Source organism: Lissotriton vulgaris, chromosome 11 (assembly GCF_964263255.1).
Source record: "Lissotriton vulgaris chromosome 11, aLisVul1.2, whole genome shotgun sequence".
NCBI lineage: Eukaryota > Metazoa > Chordata > Amphibia > Caudata > Salamandridae > Lissotriton > Lissotriton vulgaris.
In genome coordinates, this window is record NC_141699.1 from 118,452,064 (window position 1) to 118,476,993 (window position 24,930).

General features: G+C 43.9%; 1 protein-coding gene across 5 annotated transcripts in view; it reads left to right on the forward strand.

Annotated features, from left to right (window-relative positions):
• The first annotated feature begins 9,985 nt into the window (after window positions 1-9,985).
• MSI1 (musashi RNA binding protein 1) overlaps window positions 9,986-24,930 on the forward strand; it is a 155,698-nt gene continuing 140,753 nt past the window's right edge. For 3 of the 5 annotated variants that reach the window (XM_086942858.1, XM_086942859.1, XM_086942861.1), the window contains exon 1: window positions 9,993-10,134. In XM_086942858.1, the coding sequence (XP_086798984.1) occupies window positions 10,076-10,134 (59 nt within the window). In that variant the 5' untranslated portion in view covers window positions 9,993-10,075. Of the gene's footprint in view, window positions 10,135-14,885; window positions 14,957-24,930 lie in introns of all 5 variants that reach the window. The other 2 variants (XM_086942860.1, XM_086942857.1) reach the window with 2 other exon arrangements.

Consider the following 24,930-nt stretch of genomic DNA (forward strand, 5'->3'; position numbering starts at 1 on the left):
TCCTGACATTTCCTGTCTACATATCGCATCATGCATTGGCCCTGTATATTGCTAGCAGTACTGGACTTGGGTTCACTTGCCCACTAAGGGTACAGGTAAGGGTGTTGGTATTGGGGGGAATGCAGTGCATTTGTCTTACCTTTTTTGCTTGCAGCTCTGGCCGAGCTGTCTACTTCTCCCAGTCCGCAGACGCTGTCTGGTTCTATGGTTGAGGCCACCATCTCCTCCAGGTCAGTCAGGGGGGGTGCTGGGTTCTTGCCTCCGCCTGTTTTTGATGCCTGCTTGTGATGTTCTGCCATTTTCTTTTTGGTTTGGCTCCTCAGGTCATAAAAACGTTTTTTGAGGTCCTCTGTGTCCCTGGTGGTCACCCCACCGGCATTTACTTTCTCCATAATGTCCAGCCAGATTTTTCTTTTGGCTGATTCAGCCACAGTGAGGGACTGCCTGCAAAACCATTGTCCATGCATTAATATCCCCTCATTTGGACTATGGCAATGTTCTCCTACTCGGTCTAAATCAAAAGGGGCTGCACCAGCTACAATGCATACAAAATTCAGCAGCACGATTGGTGCTCGGTCTCCCTCGAAGATCATCTACTAAACATGCGCTTGCCAAGCTTCACTGGCTCCCTATCAAAGAGAGAATTATATTCAAGACTCTATGCTATGCTCACCGCATTGCTCAAAACAAAGGCCCTGGCTATCTGAGAGATCTAATTACCATCCATAGGCCGATCAGAGACCTAAGATCGTCGGGCATGATGCTATTTAAAACCCCCCGCATCACAAAAGCTAAGATTGGCGGAAAATCCTTCCGCTACCTGGCCACCAAATTCTGGAATGCTCTGCCTATCCATCTGCGGATGGAGCCATCTGAAAAGAGTTTCAGAGCTAAACTTAAAACCCACTTATTTCCCAGATACTAACCTCAGCTCCTAGGGTTTTTGCTCTTCTGATGGGTTTGCATTTGCAGTCAGCGCGGGGACACACAGTCTTGTGCAGCCAGGCGCTTAATAAATGCTTATTATTATTATTATTATTAAACAATTTGTCGTGCACCTTCACCACCTTCTCCACAAGGACCTGCAGCTCCATGCTGCTGAATTGTTCTTGGCTGCTTGTCATTTTTCACTTTTAAAAGTGCTCAAAACCCTTTCTGCTGCTCCTGCACTCTGCTCACCTCCAACTGCCTTTCCAGAAGCTTCTAATTAGTTGCAGCTGCCTGTGTAGCCACTTCCTGGTAGGGAGGGGCCCGACTTCCAGGAGGCACACCATCCTCCCAACTCTCATGCCAAGCACTTGGGTTCTTTCACTCCAGGCAGCCAGTTGCAGCCATCCAGCCAGGAGGACCAATCAGCTGCTCTCCATTCCTTGATATTAGGCACCCAGTAGTCACTAAGCCTCTCTCTGTGTGAACCCCAGGTGGTAATCCTCCAGGCCCCCAGCTCGCGATCACACCGCTCACCTCTCTCGGTATCTGCCACTCTGTTGCGTGGCCGATACCACGCTTTCAGGAACACCAGACTGGGGCACGCTCGTCACCAATTAGTTGCTCAAGATCTCGATGCCTGGAGGCACCGCACACAATGCAGTCTCCGTCTTGAGGTCAGAGACAGAAAATGGATAAAGCTTGCACTGTGGCTGCCATTTTGCCTCTCAGGTGAGTTTCGGGCATGGCTGCTGCCCGCTACTAGAGTTCACAATGCAGCTCAGTTCTTCCACCTAGGTCGTTGAGGGTGACACACACCGGGCTCATGGGCTGAGGTTTCAGCCAAGGTTGAGGACCCCATGTGAAAAATAATGGAGATCTGAGGCCCTGCACGCCGAAGCTCTCGATTTATGCAGCCGTTTTGGCTCCAAGGAAACCACTCCCCCGAAACTTTCTTTATATTTTACTTTTGTCTCAGTACCTAGAGTCATCTGAGGATTTTTTAGGTCTTGGGCAAGAACCATTTCAACAGTTTTTCTGTTAAAATGTAACATATAATTTAGAATTGTTTGGCATCATGCAGGTTTGAATTAGATGGAAATTGATAACAGAATTCAAATGTGTTCTCTACAGGAGCCCCAAAATCCTTAAGATGACACTTGTTCTGTATAAGGATGAGTTGCTTGGGACTCACAACACACTCAAACAAAATATGGGCTTTGATATTAGAGCTTTCTGAGTGCAAATGCCTTGACCCGCTGTCCTGTCAGCACACAAGCGGCTTTGGGTTGGCTTTGTGAGGACTTGGCTTATTGTAGGGCAGGGTTGAGCTTTTGTGAGTGCTATCAGCCCAGGCCCTGTCAGTTTCACCTCTCTGTGTGTGCTGCAGTTTGCATCCTATGGTATTACATGCTACACACTGGAACATCTTCTTTGGTTCTAAGGCTACTAGATGGCCACTTAGCACATGAATTCCATGTTTAGGTCCCATTCCATTGACAAGCTCTTGGAATCCATTATTTTAGTTTAATTGGATCAGCCGATAAGAACCAAGCCCACAACTCAAAGAATGCTTTAGTTTGTTAAAGGGAAGCCCATATTTGAGTCTCTAGTAACACAGAGCCATATTTAAGCTCAACTATATGTCCCCTGCCTACACTTCAAGTGGATTCCCCCGAATGCAGAAAGACCATCAGCCACGCATTCATAATCAGCAGACTGCACTACTGTAACGCCCTCTACACAAGATCCAAACCATCCAGAAGACCGCAGCCAGAGTCGTCCTCGGAAGGATGTATGTCGTTACTAAGCATGCTTTTACAACGCATGCCTTTACCACGCAGGTTTTACAACGAAAGTCGTTACAACGACTTGCGTTGGGGGGCGCTGGATAGTGAATAGCTTAATTTACTATTCCAACTCCAGTCCCCGTGGATAGTAGGGAAGGTTTTGGATAGTAAATTAAACTATTCCCTATCCTACAGTGCGCCCCCAGCGCAAGTCGTTGTAACGACTTGCGATGTAAAAGTTGCGTGGTAAAGGTACTGCGTGGTAAAAGTTGCATTGTAAACGCTGTTCCCCCCTCGGAACACCACGACACGAGCGCATGACCCAGCACCTACAAGACCTTCACTGGATCTCCATCGAGAAGAGAGTAACCTTCAAGCTACTCACCCACGCCTACAAGTCTCTCCACAACATCAGACCCAAATACCTCAACGGAAGAGCCTCCTTCCAGTGACCCAAAGGAACCTCCGCTCTGCCGACCTCGCCCTAACAGAGACCCCACGCATCCGCAGAACCAGAGTTGGTGGAAGAGTCTTCTCCTACATCACAGAAAAGACCTGGAACGAGCTCCCAGTCAACATCAGATGCTCCCCCAAACGGCACACCTTCAGGAAGAGCTTCAAGACCTGGCTTTTTGACTGATCCCCAGCCCCCCACAGTGCCTTCAGACCCTCAAGGGTGGTAGCACGCTCTATAAACACCTGATTGATTGATTGACTTCCATGGACATGTAGTGAGAAACACACACAAAGAGACACACAGTCCTGCAGAAAGGGGATGGTGTAACACAAGAACAGTCACTGTTTTTGAGCGGTACGTGTTCTGTAAAGCATTATCACACAAACACACACACACGTCTCTCTCTCACCTTCTTCCTTTTTTTAAAGGTATGGGCTACCATATACGTATTGAGGACAATGCATTCCTAATCCTAGGCTCTTATCCATCACATAAGTAAATTCTGGGGCAGATTTATGAAGGGCTTGCGCCACGTTTACGCAACGGCACGGAAACGTGGTGCATCCCTGCGCCCTATTTACAATGTGACGCATCTAGGAGATGTGTCACGTTGTACAGCACTGCGCCATGAGGAGGCGTTCCTGCGCAGGGGGGGCGTTCCTGCGCAGGAACGCCTCCTGAAAGTGGCTGAGTGAAATCTATGAGATTTCACTCAGTCACTTTCAGGGCAATGCTGCGTCAAAACCCTGCGCCTGCTTGAAGCAGGCGTAAGTCTTGAGGCAGCATTGAAAGAATAGGCCCCCCCCAGAGCATTTCTGGAGCTGCGTCTCGCTTGCGACGCAATTCCAGCAATGCGCCACATTTCCGGCACAGATGCGTCACGCATCTGTGCCGTTTTTGCCCCATGGTGCGCCGCATCATAAATGCGGCGCACCATGGGTGGCGTAGCTGTGGCGCACTGTGGCGCATGTTAACTGGCGCATCCCTCGGGATGCGCCAGTTAACATAAATCTGCCCCTCTGGGTTTTGTAATCTTGGTTTCATTCCAGTTGACCCATAAAACAGCCAGGTGAGTTCAATTGAATTTGCTGTCACACCTGAAATCAATGATTTGTAAAAAGAAAGTCCAGTCCAGGAGAAGTTGTGTGCACGCCCCACCCCATGACTTCTACGGTAACCCAAAACCTTATGAAGTTTCTTGTACAGCGACTTGTACACCCCCAGCTTCTTTCAAACCCTCTCTTAGCTTGGCCCTGCTATAAAGGAGCGGAACAGGTATAGTGGGGCCTCCTCATCCTGGGTGGCCCTCCATAGATGGTCAGTGAGTTGGGAGGATGGCCTAATGTAGAAGGCCATGCACTAGAATACAAACGTTTGCAGACTTTCTGTACGGATGTTTTACCAGCCTCAGTATAAAAAATGGCGGCCTGACAGGACAATACTGGGCGCGAAAAGTGCCAACCCTTGTTATAACCAATTAACAATCAGACAGTGATGGCTTGTCGGGTCATTATGAAAGGGGTCTGCAGTCTCAGTCCACTTCCCAGAGATTAAATTGTAAGTGACAGAAGGCACTGTTCTTGTCGGCATTCTCAGTGAAGTGGTCCAGGTCTGAATTGTGTACTGAAAACTCAGACAGTTTTCAATTACTCCCACGAGGTCCCATGACGCCATTTCCAAACGAATACCTTACGTTTCGACTATAAGCGCCTGCACGAAGCGCCTCGTGCACAGGGACAACAATTTCCACTCGGTGCCTCCACGGCCGCGGCATTTTTTCTTTCCTTCGGGGGTCTCTTCTCCCCCATTTTCTCCCCCGTGCTCGCCTCATACTTTCTACACTTTCTTGCCGTCTCTTTCTCCTCCATGTTTCACAAGTGTGCGCGAGGGCAGGCCCCGGGTCACGCCGCTTGAGTTTTAACAGTGCATTGTCTCTTTAAGAATTCCTAAATCCTGCCTCCCCTACCCCCCCACCTGTGAACCAATTAAATCTCGGTGAATTCAAGTGAATTCTTTTGTGCTCCACATGAGCAGCGCTAACAAAGGCTTCCCCTGGACGGAGGGTGGACAGAATAAAAGCCTCTATTCACGTCCCTCTCGGTCCTCATGCAATCACTTCCACTTCAGTCTTTCCAGCTTCCTTGCCCCTCCCTGAATGCTCTTCATCCAAGCACTGTAGCAAAGCCCGAATCCGAACTGCAAAGTACATTAGAACTGCTCCACAAGTAGACAAACAACATGTATGAGAGAGAGAGAGAGAGGGATAGAGAGAGAGGGAGAGAGAGAGGGGGGTGGAGGGGTATAAAGTTAGTTTACTGGAAGGCCCTGTGACAAGTGCACGCTCTGATGCAGGATGAAGGGCTGTGGGTGGAGAGTGGAGATTCAAGTAAACCACTTTCATATAGTTTCTATTGGAATGCAATTGCTGACTTATGTTATGGCAACATAGATTTGTGTACACAGATTCCAGTTGATCCGAGTTGCACATTTGACTCGGTTAGTGGTGCCTTTCCTGGTCTTTTGGTTTCATTGAGCGCTCCTATTTAACCACTCTTGTGTTTTTGATTGACTTATATGGCCCACTGTCCAATAACCCATATGCTGTCAGTAGATCCAGGTGAAGCCACTGGTAAGTGGGCAACTGGGATTTCTACCAGAGCTGAGTGTTACATTGCAGGATATTGTGATAAAGTGCAGTGGACATTAAGTGCTAGAAGTCTTGGTATATAACAAGGCTGCAAAAAGCTGTATAGTGTCAAACCTAACATCGAATCACTACATTTGCGACAGATTCTCCAAGTACATGGTAGTCGAACTTAGGTCCAGCGGGACCAGATTTGGGCCCGTTTTTCAGGATAATCTTTGACTATTGTAATGTATGCACGGATGTGGAATTTGTGTAGGCCAAGCCTAGACTGTACAATGTCCAAGGCAGTGATATATTCATACAGGAATTCGAGGCAGGGGGTTGCTGGGGTCTGTAGTATTCTTTTAAGCCGTAAAAATTTCCATTCAGATTTGTTGTATGCGCATATATTTTATGTGACAGTCCTGAGAATTTAGCATTGCACCAGCCCTCCTGGATCCAAGCTGGACACTCCTGCACATTTCAATTCAGTTATGCACGAATGAAAAAAACAAAGGCAACAAGCACTGCCAAATTCATCCATTCTCCCCATTGTCCTGCCTTCTCTTGATTCACATTCTCTTGCTGTTCTCCAGCAATTTCCTGGTTTCTGAGCACTGTTGCTTCCCTTTGCCTTTATTTAATGTCTGTCTAGTTTCTGCATACTTCATGTTTGCTGGGAGGTTGTTGTATGTACTATACCGACTGTGAGAAACAGTATTTTGAATGTTGCTTCTTAGCCAGCCCTCTGTGGAGTAGTGTGGCTCAAATGGTTAAACTCTGGGCAATATCTTGCTTAATCTCCACAAACGGCCCCATCACCGCTGGGGATGCCTGGTTTCACCTTGGGGGTGCCCAGTAGGGACCATCTCACATGGAAAGCCAGGACTGGTTCCCCAGCGTTATACAGCGCCAGGAAACCTACGGGTAGCAGTGCGCTTTACAAGCTCAAATACATACATACATACATACTAGTTTCTTGTCCTCACATCTGCACAGATGGAGGGGAAACAAGAAACCGGAGTGGGTAAATTGACAGGATACATTTAATCTGATGCAGTTTTACCTGAATTTAGCCTATTCCTACAGCAGAAGGTGGGCTTTTCTTCTACTTTAGAAGGCATCTATAAGTGTTTTAGTGTGACAGAGCGGTGAGCTCTCTGATGTCTTCAAAAGAAAGGAAAGCATATATGTATATATATATATATATATATATATATATATATATATATATATATAAATATAAATATAAATATATATATATATAAAACAGCAAACTAAATGTACATCAGTACCTTTAGTAAACTGCACAACTTATGAAATCTTTCTTGAGAGATCTATATTCTTTTCAATATTTAATATGTTTAATATATGTATGATCATCAATAAGGATCTGGTAAAAATAAATAAACTCTGTGTATTGTACTCTAGCATTTTTCCAACACTTCATGTTTCTTTCCTGGCCCTTACGAGCAATAAAGAACGCTTATCTGAGGTTGGCTGATGATAAAGAGACCATTGGTGGATACAGATGAGACTGGTGCAGGATCCGATATAAGTTCTGTACAAGGACAGGAGTAAGAAGAGAAGAAGTCTAAGATAAACATGTAGGATTACATGGCTAGTTGAAGCACTTTGGCAGGAGGAGGCCTTAGGCACCATCTGGTTGAATGGATTTATGAGCACCATGTGAGGGCCAAGTGGCTAGAAGAGGATCATGGAGGTAGGTATGGATTTGTAATGGGCATTGTTTACATTTGATAACTTTGATTGAAGGTGCAGAAGCCTGATTACTCATTGAGTGGCCTTGGAGCGGCGCATGAGGGGCATTAGAATGTTCAGGCTCAACGCTTGGGAGATACATGAAAGAATGGAAGTCATGGATTAGAGGCTTGTCCTTCACCTGTATACTTATTTTACTCCATAGTATATTCTCTTTTTACCTCCACAGTGTATTCAATTTCACTCATAGTATGGCTGTTTTCCCCACATTGTATTTGCTTCTCCTAGCATTAAACTTAATATTCTTTGAAGTTTCCTACTTTTTCCTCATAGTATATTCCATTTCAGTATCCACCACTCAAATTACTTTCATATTTCACTATACTAATTCAACACTAATCCTTTATTGGTTCCGGAGTAGTGTGCTACGCTCTGTAAAAGCGCCTTGCCACCTCGTCTGGGGTAGTAAGCGCTATATAAATGCAATTACAATACAATACTCATTACTTCATCTGCATATACCATCTTCCTTATTCCCTCACAGTTCACCCATTGCCCCACATAATTCTTTGTATTTAAAATTAACAGTAGATTCCTTTATTTCTGGACAGTTCATTCTCTTTTCATCAAAGCACAAGCATGTTTTATAACACTACTGATCTTCTCCTAACAATATATATTCTTTTAACATCCCAGTTTCTTAGCATTTTGTTTAGCTTTCTCATTTTCAGAATAGAAAATATTCCTGATATTATATTCATGTTACCAAATGTATAATCCTTGATGGCTCACATTTTATTCCTTTTTGGGTCAGAATATATTGCATTTTAATTCATAGTATATCTTTAGCCTCATAGTATCGTCATTTTCTTCTTCAAGATATAGTCTTTTTGCCTCTGTTGATTCCAAGTCTTCTTTGCAGCATAGTCTGTTTTCATATCTCCAAGTACATTATATATTTATGTTTCCCCGGCAGTATATTCATTCCATCTTGCAGTATATTTTCTCCATCTTTTACCTCAGAACATACTATTTCTTATCCTTGCTTTATTCCTTTTCATCTGAGTACATTCTGGTTCCCTCCCAGCAAGTTCTTATTTCCCACAGTATGTTGATTTTCTTGTTAATCACTTGTGCTCGCACAATATTCTTTCTCCACTTAGTATATTCTATTGCTTCACGACACTTGGGCCCGATTCACAGAACTAACTTAAGACAAAATCCTAAACTTACTACTTTTGGTATTCACAGAAGTTAGGATTTTGTCTTAAGTTTAACTTAAGACAGACTTAAGACAGAATCCTAACTTAAGTCTGTCTTAAGTCTGTTTTAAGACAAAATCCTAACTTCTGTGAATACCAAAAGTAGTATGTTTAGGATTTTGTCTTAAGTTAGTTCTGTGAATCGGGCCCATTGACATTTCCTCAGTTTTTCCTTTCCCACACTGTATAATGTATTTTTCTCATGTGCAGACCTTTCCTTGCACATTTTAATAATTTACTGCATAGTATATTTTACTCTCCTCACTGGCTATTCCCTTTCTCAAATGTGCATAATGTTTTCTTCACAGTTTATTCACGTTGTATCTTATTATCTTATAATGTTCATTTTCCTCACATGTATTTGATCTCTTACTTTTCCCCCCTCCTTGTATTGTCCTCAGTGTAGTCTCTTTTCCCTACCTGTATATCTTGTTTCTGTCACTGCCTACTCGACTTTCCGCAGATTATCCCCAACTTCTCATTGAATATTATATTTTGTTTCCATCAGTAGTAACACATGTCTTTGTCGTAGTTTGTCCTTTATGTCTCATATTACTATACTCTCCATCTCTTGTAGTGTATTCCCTTTCTGCCTAGCGGCATTGTGGTTTATCCCACAAATCTGTTTTCTGTCAGGTTACTTAACCTAAGTTAAGTCGCAGTAAATGACATTTCCTCGCTGTCCATTCTGTTTCTCTCATAGTTTTATATACCTTCGCTCCTCATCGTGTGCGCACAACTCAGTCTCTTTCCCTCACATGAAACTCTGTTTCTGTGGCAGTGTGTTCCCTTTTCTCTCAGTCTCTCTCCCTTTCCTCTCTGTTCTCCCCGCAGGTTGTTAGGGTTCCCGTCCCTCTTTTCACCCCTCTCTCTTTCGTGATGCTTTTCCCGCTCTTTTTCCGTGCGCATCCCTGTGGCCCCCCGGGAGTCGGTGTCCTGGACCCCCTCTCCTTCGTCGGGTTACTCCGGCTCCGAGTCAGTATATACAGCCCGGGCGGAGCTGTGGAGGGGCGGGCGCCCTGGGCGGACCCAGGCAGCCGTCCTGAAAGGGAAGGGGGCGGGCAGGGTGGGCGGAGATGGCCAGGCCTGGGACGGCAGGGAGGAGGAGGCGGCCGGGCGGGCTCTCGGGGGCAGGGCCGGGGATAGGACGAGGAGGGGCCGGAGGGCCGCCGGCGGCGGGAGGAGGGAGGTGGGAGGACTGATGCTCGGCGGCCCGCCTCTCTGCCTGCTCCTCTGCTCTGCCCCGAGTGAGCCGCCGCTCGCTGCCCGCAGGGACGCACCAGAGACCCGAATGGAGACAGACGGCAGCCAGTCCGGCCTCTCGCCCCCGGACTCCGCGCACGATCCCTGGTGAGAGGGGCGGCCCCTGCCGCGGGGAAGGGTGCCCGGGCGCACAGGAGAACTCCCCGGAGCGCCAGGGTGCGGGCACCCGCAACTCCGGGAACCCATCGTTCCAGGATCCCGGCAGTCAGAGCTCCCGGATCCGGGGACTCACGAATCCAGGATCCCGGGACTCCCAGACCCGGGATCCACAGAACCAGGCTTACGGGATCCCGACCTGGAGCATCTCCGCTCGGGGGTCGCGGGTCGCATCGCTCCAGGGGATTAGAGCCACTCGACCCCCGGACTCTGAGCTGCAGCCTTCGCTATTCTGAGATCCAGGATTCTCTAGGGTGATTTAGAGCTCCGGGGATTGGCGACTGGTCGCCTTGTTGTCCCCAGACCCCGAGCTCCAAAATGCGGGTCCTCGGACCTGTCCAGCGTGCAGGTTCCCCTCCCTCAAGGTGCCCGGGGCTCGCGGCTCCAGGATGCACACAGGACGGAGCATCAGAATTCCGAGCCTGACCTCCAGGATCCCAAGGACTCCGAGCTCCAGGATCACGAGCATCCGAGCTCCGGGATCCCGGGACGCCGCACTCCATCCAGGATCCGGAGACCACGAGCTCTGTGATCCGGAGACTTCGAACTCCGCGACTCCGAGCTCCGGTTCCAGTTACTTTTAGCTGTAGCAACCAAGGGCGGATTCTGACCTTCATGGTCTCCGTTCCGAGCTCCGGGATCTGTAGATCGGTGATCCCTATCCATAGGCGCACTCCAGCACGAATCCGGAGACCAGGACTCCGGGATCCCAGCATCCCTGAGTGTCAAGCGCGTGCCCACTTCGGTGGAGGATGCTAGCGGTCGGGAGTCAGTCACCCGAAACCCAAAGAGGCTGCGATCCATGGACCGCTCCGTCAGGATCCTAAATCTTTGGGGTCCAGGGTCACCGTGCAGTTGGATGGGGTCCAGTGTCACCGTGCACTTGGATCCTATCTTTGGGGTCCAGGGTCACCGTGCACTTGGATCCCATCTTTGGGGTCCCGGGTCACCGTGCACTTGGATCCCATCTTTGGGGTCCAGGGTCACCGTGCACTTGGATCCTATCTTTGGGGTCCAGGGTCACCGTGCACTTGGATGCCATCTTTGGGGTCCAGGGTCACCGTGCACTTGGATGGGGTCCAGGGTCACCGTGCACTTGGATCCTATATTTGGGGTCCAGGGTCACGTGCACTTGGATCCTATCTTTGGGGTCCAGGGTCACCGCGCACTTGGATCCCATATTTGGGGTCCAGGGTCACAGTGCACTTGGATCCTATCTTTGGGGTCCAGGGTCACCGCCCACTTGGATCCCATCTTTGGGGTCCAGGGTCACCATGCACTTGGATGCCATCTTTGGGGTCCAGGGTCACGTGCACTTGGATCCCATCTTTGGGGTCCAGGGTCACCGTGCACTTGGATCCTATATTTGGGGTCCAGGGTCATGTGCACTTGGGTCCTATCTTTGGGGTCCAGGGTCACTGCGCACTTGGATCCCATATTTGGGGTCCAGGGTCACCGTGCACTTGGATCCTATCTTTGGGGTCCAGGGTCACCGCGCACTTGGATCCCATTTTTGGGTCCAGGGTCACGTGCACTTGGATCCTATCTTTGGGGTCCAGGGTCACCGCGCACTTGGATCCCATATTTGGGGTCCAGGGTCACCGTGCACTTGGATCCTATCTTTGGGGTCCAGGGTCACCGCGCACTTGGATCCCATTTTTGGGGTCCAGGGTCACTGTACACTTGGATCCCACCACAGTAGTCTGAGCGGTGCAGTGTTTTTTGTTGCTAAAGGTAGTAACCAAGTCAGGTGCTGCAGAAGAGAAAAGAATGAGTGCATGTTTTTGTTGCCGAAGGGGTGAGTGTGGGTTTGCTGTTCTGCACTTCAGATTGCACTGGTCAGTGGTGATTTCCTGCTGTAGAGTAGCGAGGGTGGCCCTACGATGGTAAGCAGGGTCTCACAGCTCTTGTTATATTGAGTATGCCCTTCTTGGGTTAGGGTGGGTGGCTGGTTCTTAGCTGGGTTGATGGTAAGGTGTGAGTGGAGCCTCCTTTGGTTGCAGTGCAGAGCTGCAGTTGAGGGCCCACTGAGGTGGGCTGTGAAGTAGAGATTGGGTTATTATTTAGTTAAGAGTGTGGGCCTCGGTTTTGGATTGTACAGCTGAGCTTGCTAAGTTGAATTTTTGGAGTTCTGAGTGGGCTGACGGTGGCTTGAATTTTGGGACAGCGACAGTGGCACACTGAGATGGGTTGTAGAATAGTCAGCAGGGGATCGTTGTTTTTGTTGATGGGTGCACTCGGTTGGTTGATGGGTTGAAGCGCCCTGCACTTTGTTGGGTTGTCACGCGGTGAGTATAGAATGAATTGTGGAGTAGGTAAGGGAGGCGCAAGGGCTTCAAATTGGCAGATTGATGTATATGTTTACACTTCAGTTGTTTGGCAGGCTGGTGGGTAGAGTCTTACTAAAGTTTGAAGTTGTGGATGTGGCCAGAGTACCAGAGAAAGAACTATTGTTCCTAAAAACAACGGACTAATGCCGGATTGGGTTGTCTTTTGAATCAGTGAGTTGACTGAATGTTGGTTTGAGAATTAATAATGACCTGTGCTGCCTTGTATTGGGCTGTGAATGCAGTCTAAATAGCTTGCATTGTGAGATGGTGGGCATGATGTTCCTGAACCCAGATAAGTGTTGGGCAATGCCTTTCTGTTGTAGTTTTTTATGGTGCTGGGACTTCCCTGCTTTGGAGTACACAGGGGAGAATGTTCCCTTTCACTGGTGTTTGTAGAGTGGTGAGCGAGTCCCAGTGAGGAACTGTAGGATTACAATCCACTGTGGTGGGTTTACAGGATGGGAATATGCCTTCCATAGTTTGGTGTAAATAGTGCTGAGTTCAAGTGTTGTGTGTTAGGGTGTTGAGTGGTCCTACTTCCACTGCAGGTTTGTTTGGTGTTCTAGAGATGTCAGCAGAGCCTCCTGGGGTTGGCCTGTAAAGTCGCTAGTGGATTCTCTCTTGGTTACTGTAGTGTGGCGAGGCGAGCCAGCGCTTGTTGATCCTGTAGAGTGGGTGATTAGTGGGTTATATTGAGACAGATGTCCCAGGTTTGGGATGGTTAGTCTTGCCTGATGGCAAAGGCCTGCTTTCTTGGGCTGGGAACCCAGTAGGTGTAGATAGGGTAGATGAAGAAGTGCTTGTCTTTTAGCCCCTCGTGTGATGCAGTGCATTTTGGGCACGTGGTTCCTGAGCTGTCTCTAATGTGGTGATTGAGTTTAGTGGTGGCCTCGTCAATCACTCCTCGGTGGTGATGGATTCTGCTTTCGTCAGTGATTGTCTTTGAGTGATGAGACTCTAGGTTTTACGAGTGACGGTCATTACCATATTATGGCACAATTCACTTTATTTGCATGTGGATTCTGTTTGACCCTTCTTAAAACTGTGGGGTGTGAAGGCCTTATTTTAGGAGAAGTGCACAACAGTGATTTTTTTCGTGTCCATCGAGTGCATACATTTTTGTAAGCCAATTAACGCCGCTCCTTTCGTAGTAGTTTACTTTTTGAGAGGGCCTTGGTGAGGTTTTCCCATAATTGTTCCTCTCTTTTCTTTTTATTACAGCGATATTCTTAATTGGTTGTTATGTGTATGGAGTTTATTTGGTGGTTGTTCTTTTTTTAGGCTGGAAATATATATAACTTTATTGTACTGTAGCAATGTAAAAATTCTTTTAGGAATTATGCATTTAAATAATTAAAATCATAGAGGTTAATCATATAACAATAAATGAGTTCACACTTTACTCCATGTAAATATCTTTTGTCAGAGAACCACAAAATAATGTTGAATTTAACGTTTACTGTGCCCTCGTTATAAGGGCTTGCAACTTTATTAAGGCAATCCCTTTATTTTTGTTGGAGTGGTAGGGACGGCTTAGTTTGTACAGTGGGACTAGAATGGGCGAGAATTATCTTAGGTCTACTTTCAAAAAGCCAGTGCCACAAATTAACAGTAAAACTTGTGCTTAACTGGTATACTTTTCAATTTCTTTATGCACTGTTGCATATTTGGCAGAGGTCTGTCGTATTGCATGGAATGCGGACATTTTTAGTTAGTGGGCATTTCAGTTGAAATCTAGGTGTCTTTTGGACTGACTTCACATTGTATGTGCTGTATTTTACATCTAGTTGGTTTTTCTTTGGGTGATCCAAGGATGCCATTGTGAACGTTTCTTAAATTTTTAGATGGTTGTGAGTTTTGGTCGTTCTCTAATTTTTTTTACGTGTTGATTGGTGGAGCTAGATGAAGGTGGGTTTGGGGGTTGATATATTGGCATGGTTCATTACTTGTTCTGCAGGTGTTGAAAATATATATACTGCCCTGTTATCTCAAGTTGATGTGGTTCTGTTCGTGACAGTGTCCTTGGTTGGAGTGGCACATTTTCAATATCTAACCACCTGATTTAGTAATACTGTGTTGCCTTTTCACACCGCCGATCAAAATGTCCACTGTTCTTTATTGACATTCAGAGGAAAAGGGCTCAGTGGGTCCTTCTGGGGTTCAAACCTGTAGGCTACATGTAGATCTCTTTTGTTGGATTTCAATGTGCTGAGCCTTCTTTCATGCTGTGGGGACTCAACTTTCTAAATGGGTAAAGTGTGGATGTTATTTAGATGGTAGCTGTATTTAGTTCTAGAGCAGCTAAGTTTTTTTGTTTTTGTTTAAGTGTTGTCTCTTTGGGTTGCATTGCAGTGATCGGCCTAGAAACCTGCATAGGGTGCAGCCGCACTCCCTTTTGAAGTAGACCCATGCCTGGTGCTAAAGTAAGTTTTTGATCTCAAAAAGTAGGTTTAGTTTCCTACATTAGAAAAAATACCGCCCTCTTCAAATGTTGGGCTCATCCACATATTGGGATAGCGTATTATCGGGGTGTCTAGGTAGTTTGCATGTATCCATTAGTTAGTGGCTGTCATTTCTGATAGTATATGATAGTATATCTTTTAGTTAGTTTCTGTCTTTCTGGGTTGTTTCCAAATATACTTTGAATGGTGACTGTTGGAGCTGTTTAGTCCGTTAGATGTACTTTCTTCTCTGTTAGCTCTACAGGCTTTGTCTTTTAGTTGGTGTCTGTCTCAATGGTTTGTGTGGGAAGTTATTATTTTTTTAAGATTCAGGATTATTTTGATGGAACTTTTGATGATTGTGGGTCATTATTTGTTTGCCATTTATAGGCGGGAGGGGTTATTTCGATTACTAGCGATGATCTCTGTGAAAAACCAGAAATTACAGCACAGTCAAATGAACAGTGAGCAAGTGAAGGTCCGAGAGCAAATGTATGTGGAAAGAATATCACATCCAAATTATCTGACTATGTTAAGGGAGGAAGGATGTGCATATATATTTTGCTAATGTCCCATTAACATATGAAAGATTTCCTTTAAGCAATCAAATAATTTCTTCACAGAACAACATTCAAAAAGCCTTTTTTCCTGTTGTTATATATTTAATTTGTCCCACGATTCACCGTAAGTACATTAGCCATGTGTTTCCTCTATGGATTTGTAACCATCAACATCTTTAGGGTAGATGCCGCACACGAATAAGCATTGTGTACGGAGCACACTCCGTTCAACAACCAGGACACTATTTCCCCAATAGTTTACTGTGACCCCAAATTGTGCTTCTACTATTGATTGATCTTCTGTATTTGGTTATATCCTGACAAACCAAGTATTCATACTACATGATAATTCGAAATATCCTGAAGAAGTCAATGGTTACAAATCCACAGGCGAAACGTGTTGGTTGGCTAGTGTACTTACGGAAAGTCGTGGCACAAATAAAATGCAGAAGAATCAAAAACAAGACTGTGTGAATGTTGCTCTCTGAAAAAAATATTTGAGTGCTCTAAGGAAATCTTTCAAGTCTTGTTCTTTGTTTTACTGACGGCCACTGGGTGGTTGATCTTCCCTTTTTGAGCACCAATCTAATGGCTTGTGGCCATAAGACAGTAAATAAATAGCTTAGTGTTTGCAAATAGAACCCAGCCACCCCTTATTTTTCTCTGCCTCATTAAAATATGCAGGTTGAGATATCATTTTTCTGGCTACATCGGAAGAACCGTCTTTGTGGTGAGAATACATTTGGCTCCTAATTCGAAGGATGCTATTGAATAATAAAATTAATTGGTTTGGCAATTAACACAACAAAAAAACTCAGCAAATATGACACTAATGAACCAGTGCAATAATTTGTCTTTTCCAAACTCATGGGACAAAAAGGCAGCCGATGGCTGTAATGGGGCTGCCTGGCGATGCCACTTCGATCCTAAGGTATAACAAACTCATTTAGGTAGAAAATTGAGGTAGCAGGGTCTTGTCACTGGTGATCCTGAGTTTTTCAAGGAAGTGTTTTGGTTTCCGAAATCTTGCACTGAGCGTATTGACAGCAGTGAGCCTAAGACACTAGGTTGTGACATTCGTGTGTCAGCCATCTCTGTACTTGGTAGCTGGAAGGGACAAGGTTTTATTTTGATTAGCATCCCTTTGCTGCTGCATCCTGCATATAACTTCTAATCCGAATGCTAGTTAAGTTTTTAGAACTTTTAAGTTGGTCTGCAGATCTTAGTGGAGTAATGTTATGTGTGTGGTGTCTTGGTTCACTGGTGGTGTAAGTGGTAACAACATTCTGTTTGGTGCATTGGTTCATCATCGGTATAGGTGTATCTTTTGGTTGGTGAACGATTCAGGTGTCTTATGTGTGGCATGGTGAGTTATGCGTAATGGTTTCTCTTTAGTTGTTGCATGAACATATTTTAGTCAGTGATTGTGTTCTTTGGCCATCCAGGTATTTTGTGCATGCATGCAGAGCTCATTCTGAGAATCCCTGCCATGTGGGCTTGACTAGTTCTTGCTGTTGGAGGATTTTCTGAAGGGGTGGGTAAGGCATACTTTCAGGTTTCATACAGACTACTTGGGTGGGCAGCAAAGTTGTAGTTGGGCCCTGTTTTTATTTTAATTTAATAATTGTGTGCTGCACATTGTTTAAGGGTTGTCTCGCTGCTTAGCATAGAGTTTACTCTACTGGGGATAACTATCTTTAGTTTTGAATTTGTATTCTTGCCTTTTTAGGTGATGTGATTGCCTCTTTGTGCAGTAAAGAAATGCCTTTGATTTAGCACTGTTTGGGTGGTTGGTTTGACAGTGTCGCTTCCAGTAGATGGCCTTTCGTGTGTCTCTGTTAGTGGTGTGCAGATCCCTGTCAGTGTATGGCTATCTTTGGGTGATGTAGGAAGGTCTTTGTTTTTTGCGGTGTTTTCTGGATAACAGATGTGTGGATGCCTTTTAGTCTTTGATTGTTTTAGCTGGACACTGATTTATTGAAGTATAATGACTATGGGCCCGACATATATGTCTATATAAATACGTTGATACTTAAGAGCCTATGGGCCATATGTACAGATTTTAGGGATAGCAATTTCCTAATTGCGATTCACTGCGAATCACAGTTAGAAAATCGCTATCCCAAATGTATGAAACTCTTTTATTTTTATTTAGTGATTCCTAATGGGGTCGCAATTGACCTACCTCATGAATATTAATGAGGTAGATCGCAATTTGCAACCCATTAGGAATTGCTGCCATCACAGGGATGGTGCCCTGCTGAGGTCAGCCGACCACCATGTCTGTGATTGCTTTTTAATAAAACAATTTTAAACGAAAACAGGATGCGTACAAAAAAAAGAAAACAAAGCTTTATAAAGTTTGGAACTGCCTGCCCTTAAAAATATTTTTTTTCAACATTCACGAAGGGGCAGTGGTGCCATTGGGGCCTCTTCCCATTTGCGAATGGTTACCACTACCCTTGAGGTGTCTGTAAAAAATAAATGTTTTGAGACCGTAATTTGGTCAGAAAACATTCATAGATACCACTGTGATTCTGTATTATTAAGGTACGCCTTAAATACGCCCGTCTTACAAATACTGAATCGCAAATCCAAATTGCGATTCTGTAACGAATTGCAATGCACCTTTTGTACTTCCCAAAAACATTTTTTGGGGTAGCAAACTACCTAATTTCACGAATTGGGCCGTTTCTAGCCTCAACATAAGTTTTGAACAAGTTTTGCACAAATGGCCCATAATCTTTTGGACACAGAGATAGGCAAGTTTGCCATAGTTTGTTACTTCCGCTCAGGGTGTTTTGTGAATACCGTTTTATTTTGTGGTTTCCCTTTTAGTGATATCTGGATGTAGTTTAGATTGTGACTGTATTTTTAATTATTGTGCTCGTTCTCTTTAATTCATCATCAGACTTTTTGGTGGTTTGCGAATGAATTTTTCTTTAAAGATTTGCCCAAAGTGGTAAATCTCTTAATTTGTGACAGTCTGTTCTTTTGGTTTGTAGACTCCCTTTCATTTATCACTGAGTTTTGGAGCGCAGTGAACGTCTTTTTTGTACTTTTTACTTTGAGTGCTATTCTAATTCCTTTTAGATTACTGGATTTTAGGTTTTGCCGCTGCCTGTTGAGAGATGTGAGGATGCTTTATAGGTAGCGCATTTCACTAGGATACGTGTTTTCAAACTGGGTACACTTTTGCATACAGAGCAGAATTAGCTAGGATAATATTGGAACCAAAAGCTACCAGCCATCAACTTCTATGAAACTATATTTGTGCCTCATCAGCCATGCCACTGATTTTTATGTTTTTTCTTGGCTCCTGTTGTGAGACCGACAACAGTGCTTAAAATATTCTAACCACAGCAGAGATTGCTTTTTGATGGTTCGGCTCTGTTGCCGCCACAGCATGAACTGCAAGATGAATGGAGTGGGTGAGCAATTCAGCATACTGAATGTGGTTCTTAATTATATTTATATTTTTTATTTTAAAGACTAGGTAAATATTTTCTAATTATGTTGTTTGGTCAGTGTACGCCAGACCTTTTTTTGGTGCAGCTTAGGTCATAACTTACTGTCTCTAGCGTGTGGTGCCTCACTGGCTGGTGACTAAGTTGTGCAATGGCACCACTGTTGCTAGGAGTCATTTTGGTTTTCATAGAATATCTTTTTTTGTGCTAGAGAGAAGAGTTGTGCAAATAGCTTTTCATTAGGTCTTTAAGTGGTTGGAAGTAAAGTTTGTTAAGTAGGAAAATTTTTTAATTTATAAATGTAACTTTCATTGTAGAATCTTTACGAACTATATATATATATATATATTATATTGTTTTAGGAGAAATGTTGTTTCATTTGAGTCGTAGAAGAATAATTGATATTGGTGACTGCAAAGTCAATTGACCTATAGTGGCCAATTGGATATCAATGTGATATATTTTGAGTAGTAACTTCTTTCTTTCGGTGTTTGTAGCCACCATTTGATATTTGTGTTTTGAGTTTCCTTTCATCAAGAAGTCAAACTGTTGAAGCAAGCGCATGCTTCTTGGTTGATGGGCAAAGTTGCATGAGTAAATAAAAAAAGCAAATAATTCTCTATCTCTTTGTCTGTGATAGAATTTTAGGTGACAAAGGATTTTCTATTTGTTGGTTTGGGCATGGAACTGTAGAAAACGTTTTGCTTTTGTAGATGGGTTTGAGGGCCTTTTTTACATCTTTCGCGATGCTGATATTCTTAAGTTGTTGGGTTGTTCAAATTAGTAAAGATGGCTGACCGCCTAGGTTTATGAATAGTGGTTGGGTTACCTGTGGAATACATCTTCATTGGTGTTTCAAAGTGTTTAGGTGATGCATGGCTTAAGGACATTGCTTTATTTAGTCTTGACAAAAAGAGTTTGCCATATAGTTTGTGACAATCTATGTGGGGGTGCCGTAGGGTAAATATCTTTGGTAGATAGGATCCTATTTGGATCCTGAAGGATGTCCGGGTTGGTATGATTTTTGGCAGATGTTGACCAACCTCTTTCTGCTTCGGGATGACATATGGTGGTAAGACATCCTATTTAGGTCATAGCGATAATCTTTAAATGGTTAATACTCTATATTGCTGTAGGTAGTAATTTGTTTAGTTTATAAGAGTGTTTAGCTAATTGGAGTTTATGACTGGGTATTAAACAGATTGTTATAAATAGCTCTGTTACTGTCTGGTTTTCCCATGGCTCTGAAGCAGATGTAGAGTGCTGGACAGCATTGCAATCCCTGTAATTCTCTTCTGAAGGCACCATGTCCAGTTGCTTTCAAAGGTTAGCCAACACTCAATTAAGTTCCTTGACTATCCAGTGCTCGCTGTGGACAAGCAGTCATGGCTTACTCATCTGCATTACAGTGGGGTTAGGTTTCTGATTCAACATTACACAAAAGCTGTCATTCATTGTAAAGATCACTATCCACTTGGAAATATTCCTTTACAAAAAGATAGGGTAACAAAGAGTACGATACTGAAAACCTAGAAGAGTCACACTCTTGCAGTTGCTGAGATGTGACCACAAACACCAATCAATGTTAATCTACGTGGCCAAACCCGGCTCAGAATTCCATGGAATTCACTTAATGCGCTTTTTGAAAGGGACTCTAGTGTTCTGGGTTACAACCGTAAGAGAAGTAAGTTAATGGATACATTGTCCCTTTATGCTCCGGACAAGTCCAAGAAAACAGTCTAGTAGAGTTTCATGGTATCTCAGCAAGTTTGACACCTGTTGCTAAGACTGGTTTAAAACGTCCAGAAGAATTTACCAATAAGATAAATTGAAATTTGTAAGGGAACTAAGATTTTTACTCCTGCATCACAATAGAGTACGGTAGCTTAAACAGTAAAAAGACAGACTGTTTCTATATTTGGGAATACAAGTTCAGGCCAATTTGGACGTCATAGGAATACTGTCAGGGAACTGTTGTGCGAAGAACATTGTTTAGGACGAGGAAGCGTTCCACACAATTTGTGTTATGCTTCATCATCAGTGACTTCTCCCCACCCTGGTAGGACAATGCCACCAGGGAGGACTGAATCATCTGGTGGACTTGAACGAAGGAAGGAGTTCTTAGATAAAGATCTACTGGACAAATTGCGGGATCCAGATAAACAAAAAATACCTTGTGTTTCCCTAGTATATCACCTTTAATAATGGGGACCTCCGGTACATCTAAAAAATAAGAATGAGATGGTATTTGGGGACACAGGCTCAAACCGTCTTCCTAAGCCAACATGTTTCTGCCCTAATGTTTAGCCTATACCAGTCCTGGGCATTCTTCAGGGCAAAGGATCCCTAGTTAAATGGCCTAATCGCCAAATACACAGGACATTAAAACCAGAATACCAAGGTGAATCCTACCTGAGCATAGATATATTACAACTTAATTAAGGGGATTCCTCGAAAAGAGCAGGCCGGAAGCCTTGGATTGATCAGTGGGTCTTTGCGCCACAGATTAGCCAACCTTCAGCCGGCAAAAAAATCACTTTGTTCATGACGTATCCTATTTTCTTTAGCTTTGGAGGCAGGGGGGGGGGGGTTCTTGAATGTTTAACGTCCTGGATCCACCCATGTTGACTAGCTTTCTGATAAAAACACTTTGATTTACTGGACCAAGAAACAGTAGAGAAAGTCTAAGATGCATGTTCTCTGCTGAATGACCAGCTGACACAACTGAAAATCAGGAAATTCTGAGAAAGGCCAGGGTAAGCACTACCCTGAGCCTGCACTGTCCCTAGGCTGTGAACATTGGGACCTTTTCAGATCCGAGTTGACATTCAGAGTTTCCAAATAGTGGCTATGATCACCAAGTACTATAATGCAGGCTTCCCGACTACTTTTACTGAATCCAGCGACTGACTCCTTGATTATTTATACAGGGTTAAGGATTATTTTCATAGTGATCACCCTTCCCTCCAAGTAGCCTTTCTGTCAGCTGACTATGGATTTTCGTCCGCAAAGTTACTAAAGCCTAAGCAACACCTGAACCTGAGTGAGATCTGTAGCGGATCCTAATGATAAAGTTTGATGCTTATGTAAAACACTGAAGCCGTAAAATACAACCATGACCACAGTCAACAGTGAGTCTTAAGTGGCCAATTCTTTGCAGGCTACCAGAAAACGAAAAAAGTGTTTGCTCTGCAAAGTAGTCTGAAGGCATTCCTAGGTGTAGCGTCTCTTGATACAAACAAACTGCTTTGAAGTCTCTTGGGGTAAAATGTCCTTCATGTTTGGTGAATTTGACTTCTGTAGTTTGCAGGTTGTGGTACATTTTGGTAAACATAAATAACTGTCTGGAGGCTGATTTCGGTTTTTGTTTGGAGATATGTCTTTTAATACAGCAGTCTGTGAGTGATGTGGTTGCATTTAGTAGCTAAGTATGTCAATAGTGTAAAAAGTAATATTTGGTAGGCGATAGACTTTTTGCTTGGAATGAAAAGGGCATCTTTTGGTAAACTTGTCTTACGATACCACACTACAATGTTTTCTTGGAGGACATTCTCATATGTGGTTTTTGAGAGGCTAATCATCTCTTTAATCTCACAGGGATATTTCATTGGTACATGTCTCTTTTGGTGTTTATGGTTATTTTTTCATGGATTGTCTTTTTGTTTGGTGTTGCTATTTTTTAGATGGTATTATTATTGGCTGATGGATATCGTTATTGGTGGCAGGAAACTGTTAAGTTGTGGTGTTGACGTTTGTGTTGGTTGATTCACATTCCGGTTGCAGCTGTTGCTCTTTCTCGTTGAGTGGCACTTGATGTGGTGGTTATTACCATGCTACCTTAAGGCAGCTTCAGAAACACATTAAGGAAGCCATGCCAAAATGCTGAAACAAAAAGGTATCCTGAGAGTGTCAGTGAGCAGAGTGGGAAATGGAAGGGGAGGATCTTGCAATGGTGACCCCATGAACACTCAAGTAACTACTGAAAGGCCTCAAGTGGCAAAGTCTAAGGGTCCCATTCATTTGTGTGGAATGCCCTTCAGTAGGGCGTGTTTTCGTAAATGTGTGCCCAAAGCCATTCAGTGTATCAGTAGAAAACATTAAACCTCTAAATAAAGTATTTGTCACCCTTGAATAGTGCTCCTCATTGTAAATGATACTGAATCATATCTTTTGACTTCTACACATGGTCAGCTCTTCTTTGCACTATATAAATACTGATACATACATGCATGCAAAGGAAGATAAAATTGTCTTGATGTCTTTTAGTGTATAGTCTCATTGGTGGCATATATGCCTTTTGGTACATTATTCTGTTTAAGTGTCATTTTGGATTTTAATGTACCGCTTTAGGATAGTTGAAGGCTTCTTGAAAAGTATATAAGAACTCTTGAGTCCAGGCGGTGGAGAGAGAAAGAGCTTCGAAGTTGAGGAGCAAGGGAGGAAATGAAGAACTGGAAAGCAATAACTCATGTTGAGGTGTGAGGAAGTATTATGTCACGCTAAATATACTTCACAGCTTTAATTAAGAAAGGGTTCTTTTTCGCCACTAATTGATCACTCTCTTGAATAATTATGTCATTATTTACCAAAGCAGTGGGATCCATTCTGTCAAGATGATAAGGAGGAAAAGGAGTCGACCATGTTACAATTTGTAGCCTTCTTGTGCACTAGCATGAATTCTCTTACTATTTGAAAAAGAGCAAATAGGCCTGAAGAACTCCAGCTCATCTTCGTTCTGCCTCACCTCACCAACAGTCAGCCCTGATCTCTTGGTGTTGCTGTTGCGAGGGAAGAAAAGGCTTGGTACTCTGATAAATGAGGGTTTGAAGCCAACATAATGACCAAGCGCTAGATGGCCATGTGCAGCACCACAAGGATTTAGCTGACGTACTGTATCCCACAAAGGGTCAGCTCCCTTGCTGGAAGAAAACATTTCTTGTAAATTTATTGGAGAATCTACATAAGCACTGATGTCTTCCTCTTTACTGATGCTAGTCCCAGTTACATCGGGGAAGCAAACAGCTCTCAGGAGGGGAAGACCTGTGATATCAGGAAAACCAAACTGTCCCCAGAGATTGGGTTATGTTGTCTGTTACTGTAGTTGAAGGTCTACAGGACTTGTAAGAAGCTTCTGAGACAGACATGATCCCCTTGCAACGCTATGGTTCAGGTTTTGCATTTGGCGTGTTCTACGCCCTAATTTAGAAATTTAAGCGTATAATGATTTCTTATGGAGTAAAAAAAAGTTAATTCCTATTAAGAGTATTTTTAATTGGGTGGAAAATATATATATTTAATATTGTAGGTATATATTCTGTGCCACACACTTTCCTGTGCCTAAATGAAAAGATGTATTTTCACATTACAGCCACTCTTCAATCAGGAAACAAAATAGCATAGGACCTTCATGTTGCACGCCACTAAGAATTTCGCCTGTGTACCTTTGGTAGTGAGTGAAATTTTGGAAGAGTTCTTTGTTTCCGTTACTCTGCTTCTTTCTGTTGAGTGTATTTGCCTTATCATAGGGAGTAGAACAGGACAGAACATTGCTTATTTGTTGGGCTGCCCCATGACACCAGTAACTTTGAAACCCCTTCTCCATCACCATGCACCCATATTCACATCAATAATGCGCATTCATGCTAATAGTCCCTATTCAAGTAGGATAGCTTTGGTAACTTGCTGGGTTTGGGTGCAGCATTTTTGGTGACATGGTTATCTTTACATGTCTCCTGGAAGGCGGATGATTTTTTTTCTGTTGGAATTGCATTTTGCTAGCATATGGTCTGGTGGCATGGAGTTGCCTTTTTCTAAAATGAATATCTCTTGGTGGCCGAAGGATTTCATTTTGTAGGTGCCTGCAAGTGCATCTTGGTAGTTTCAATCTTTCAGTTGTTGTGGCCATCCTTTATTGGGAATGATGCAGCAG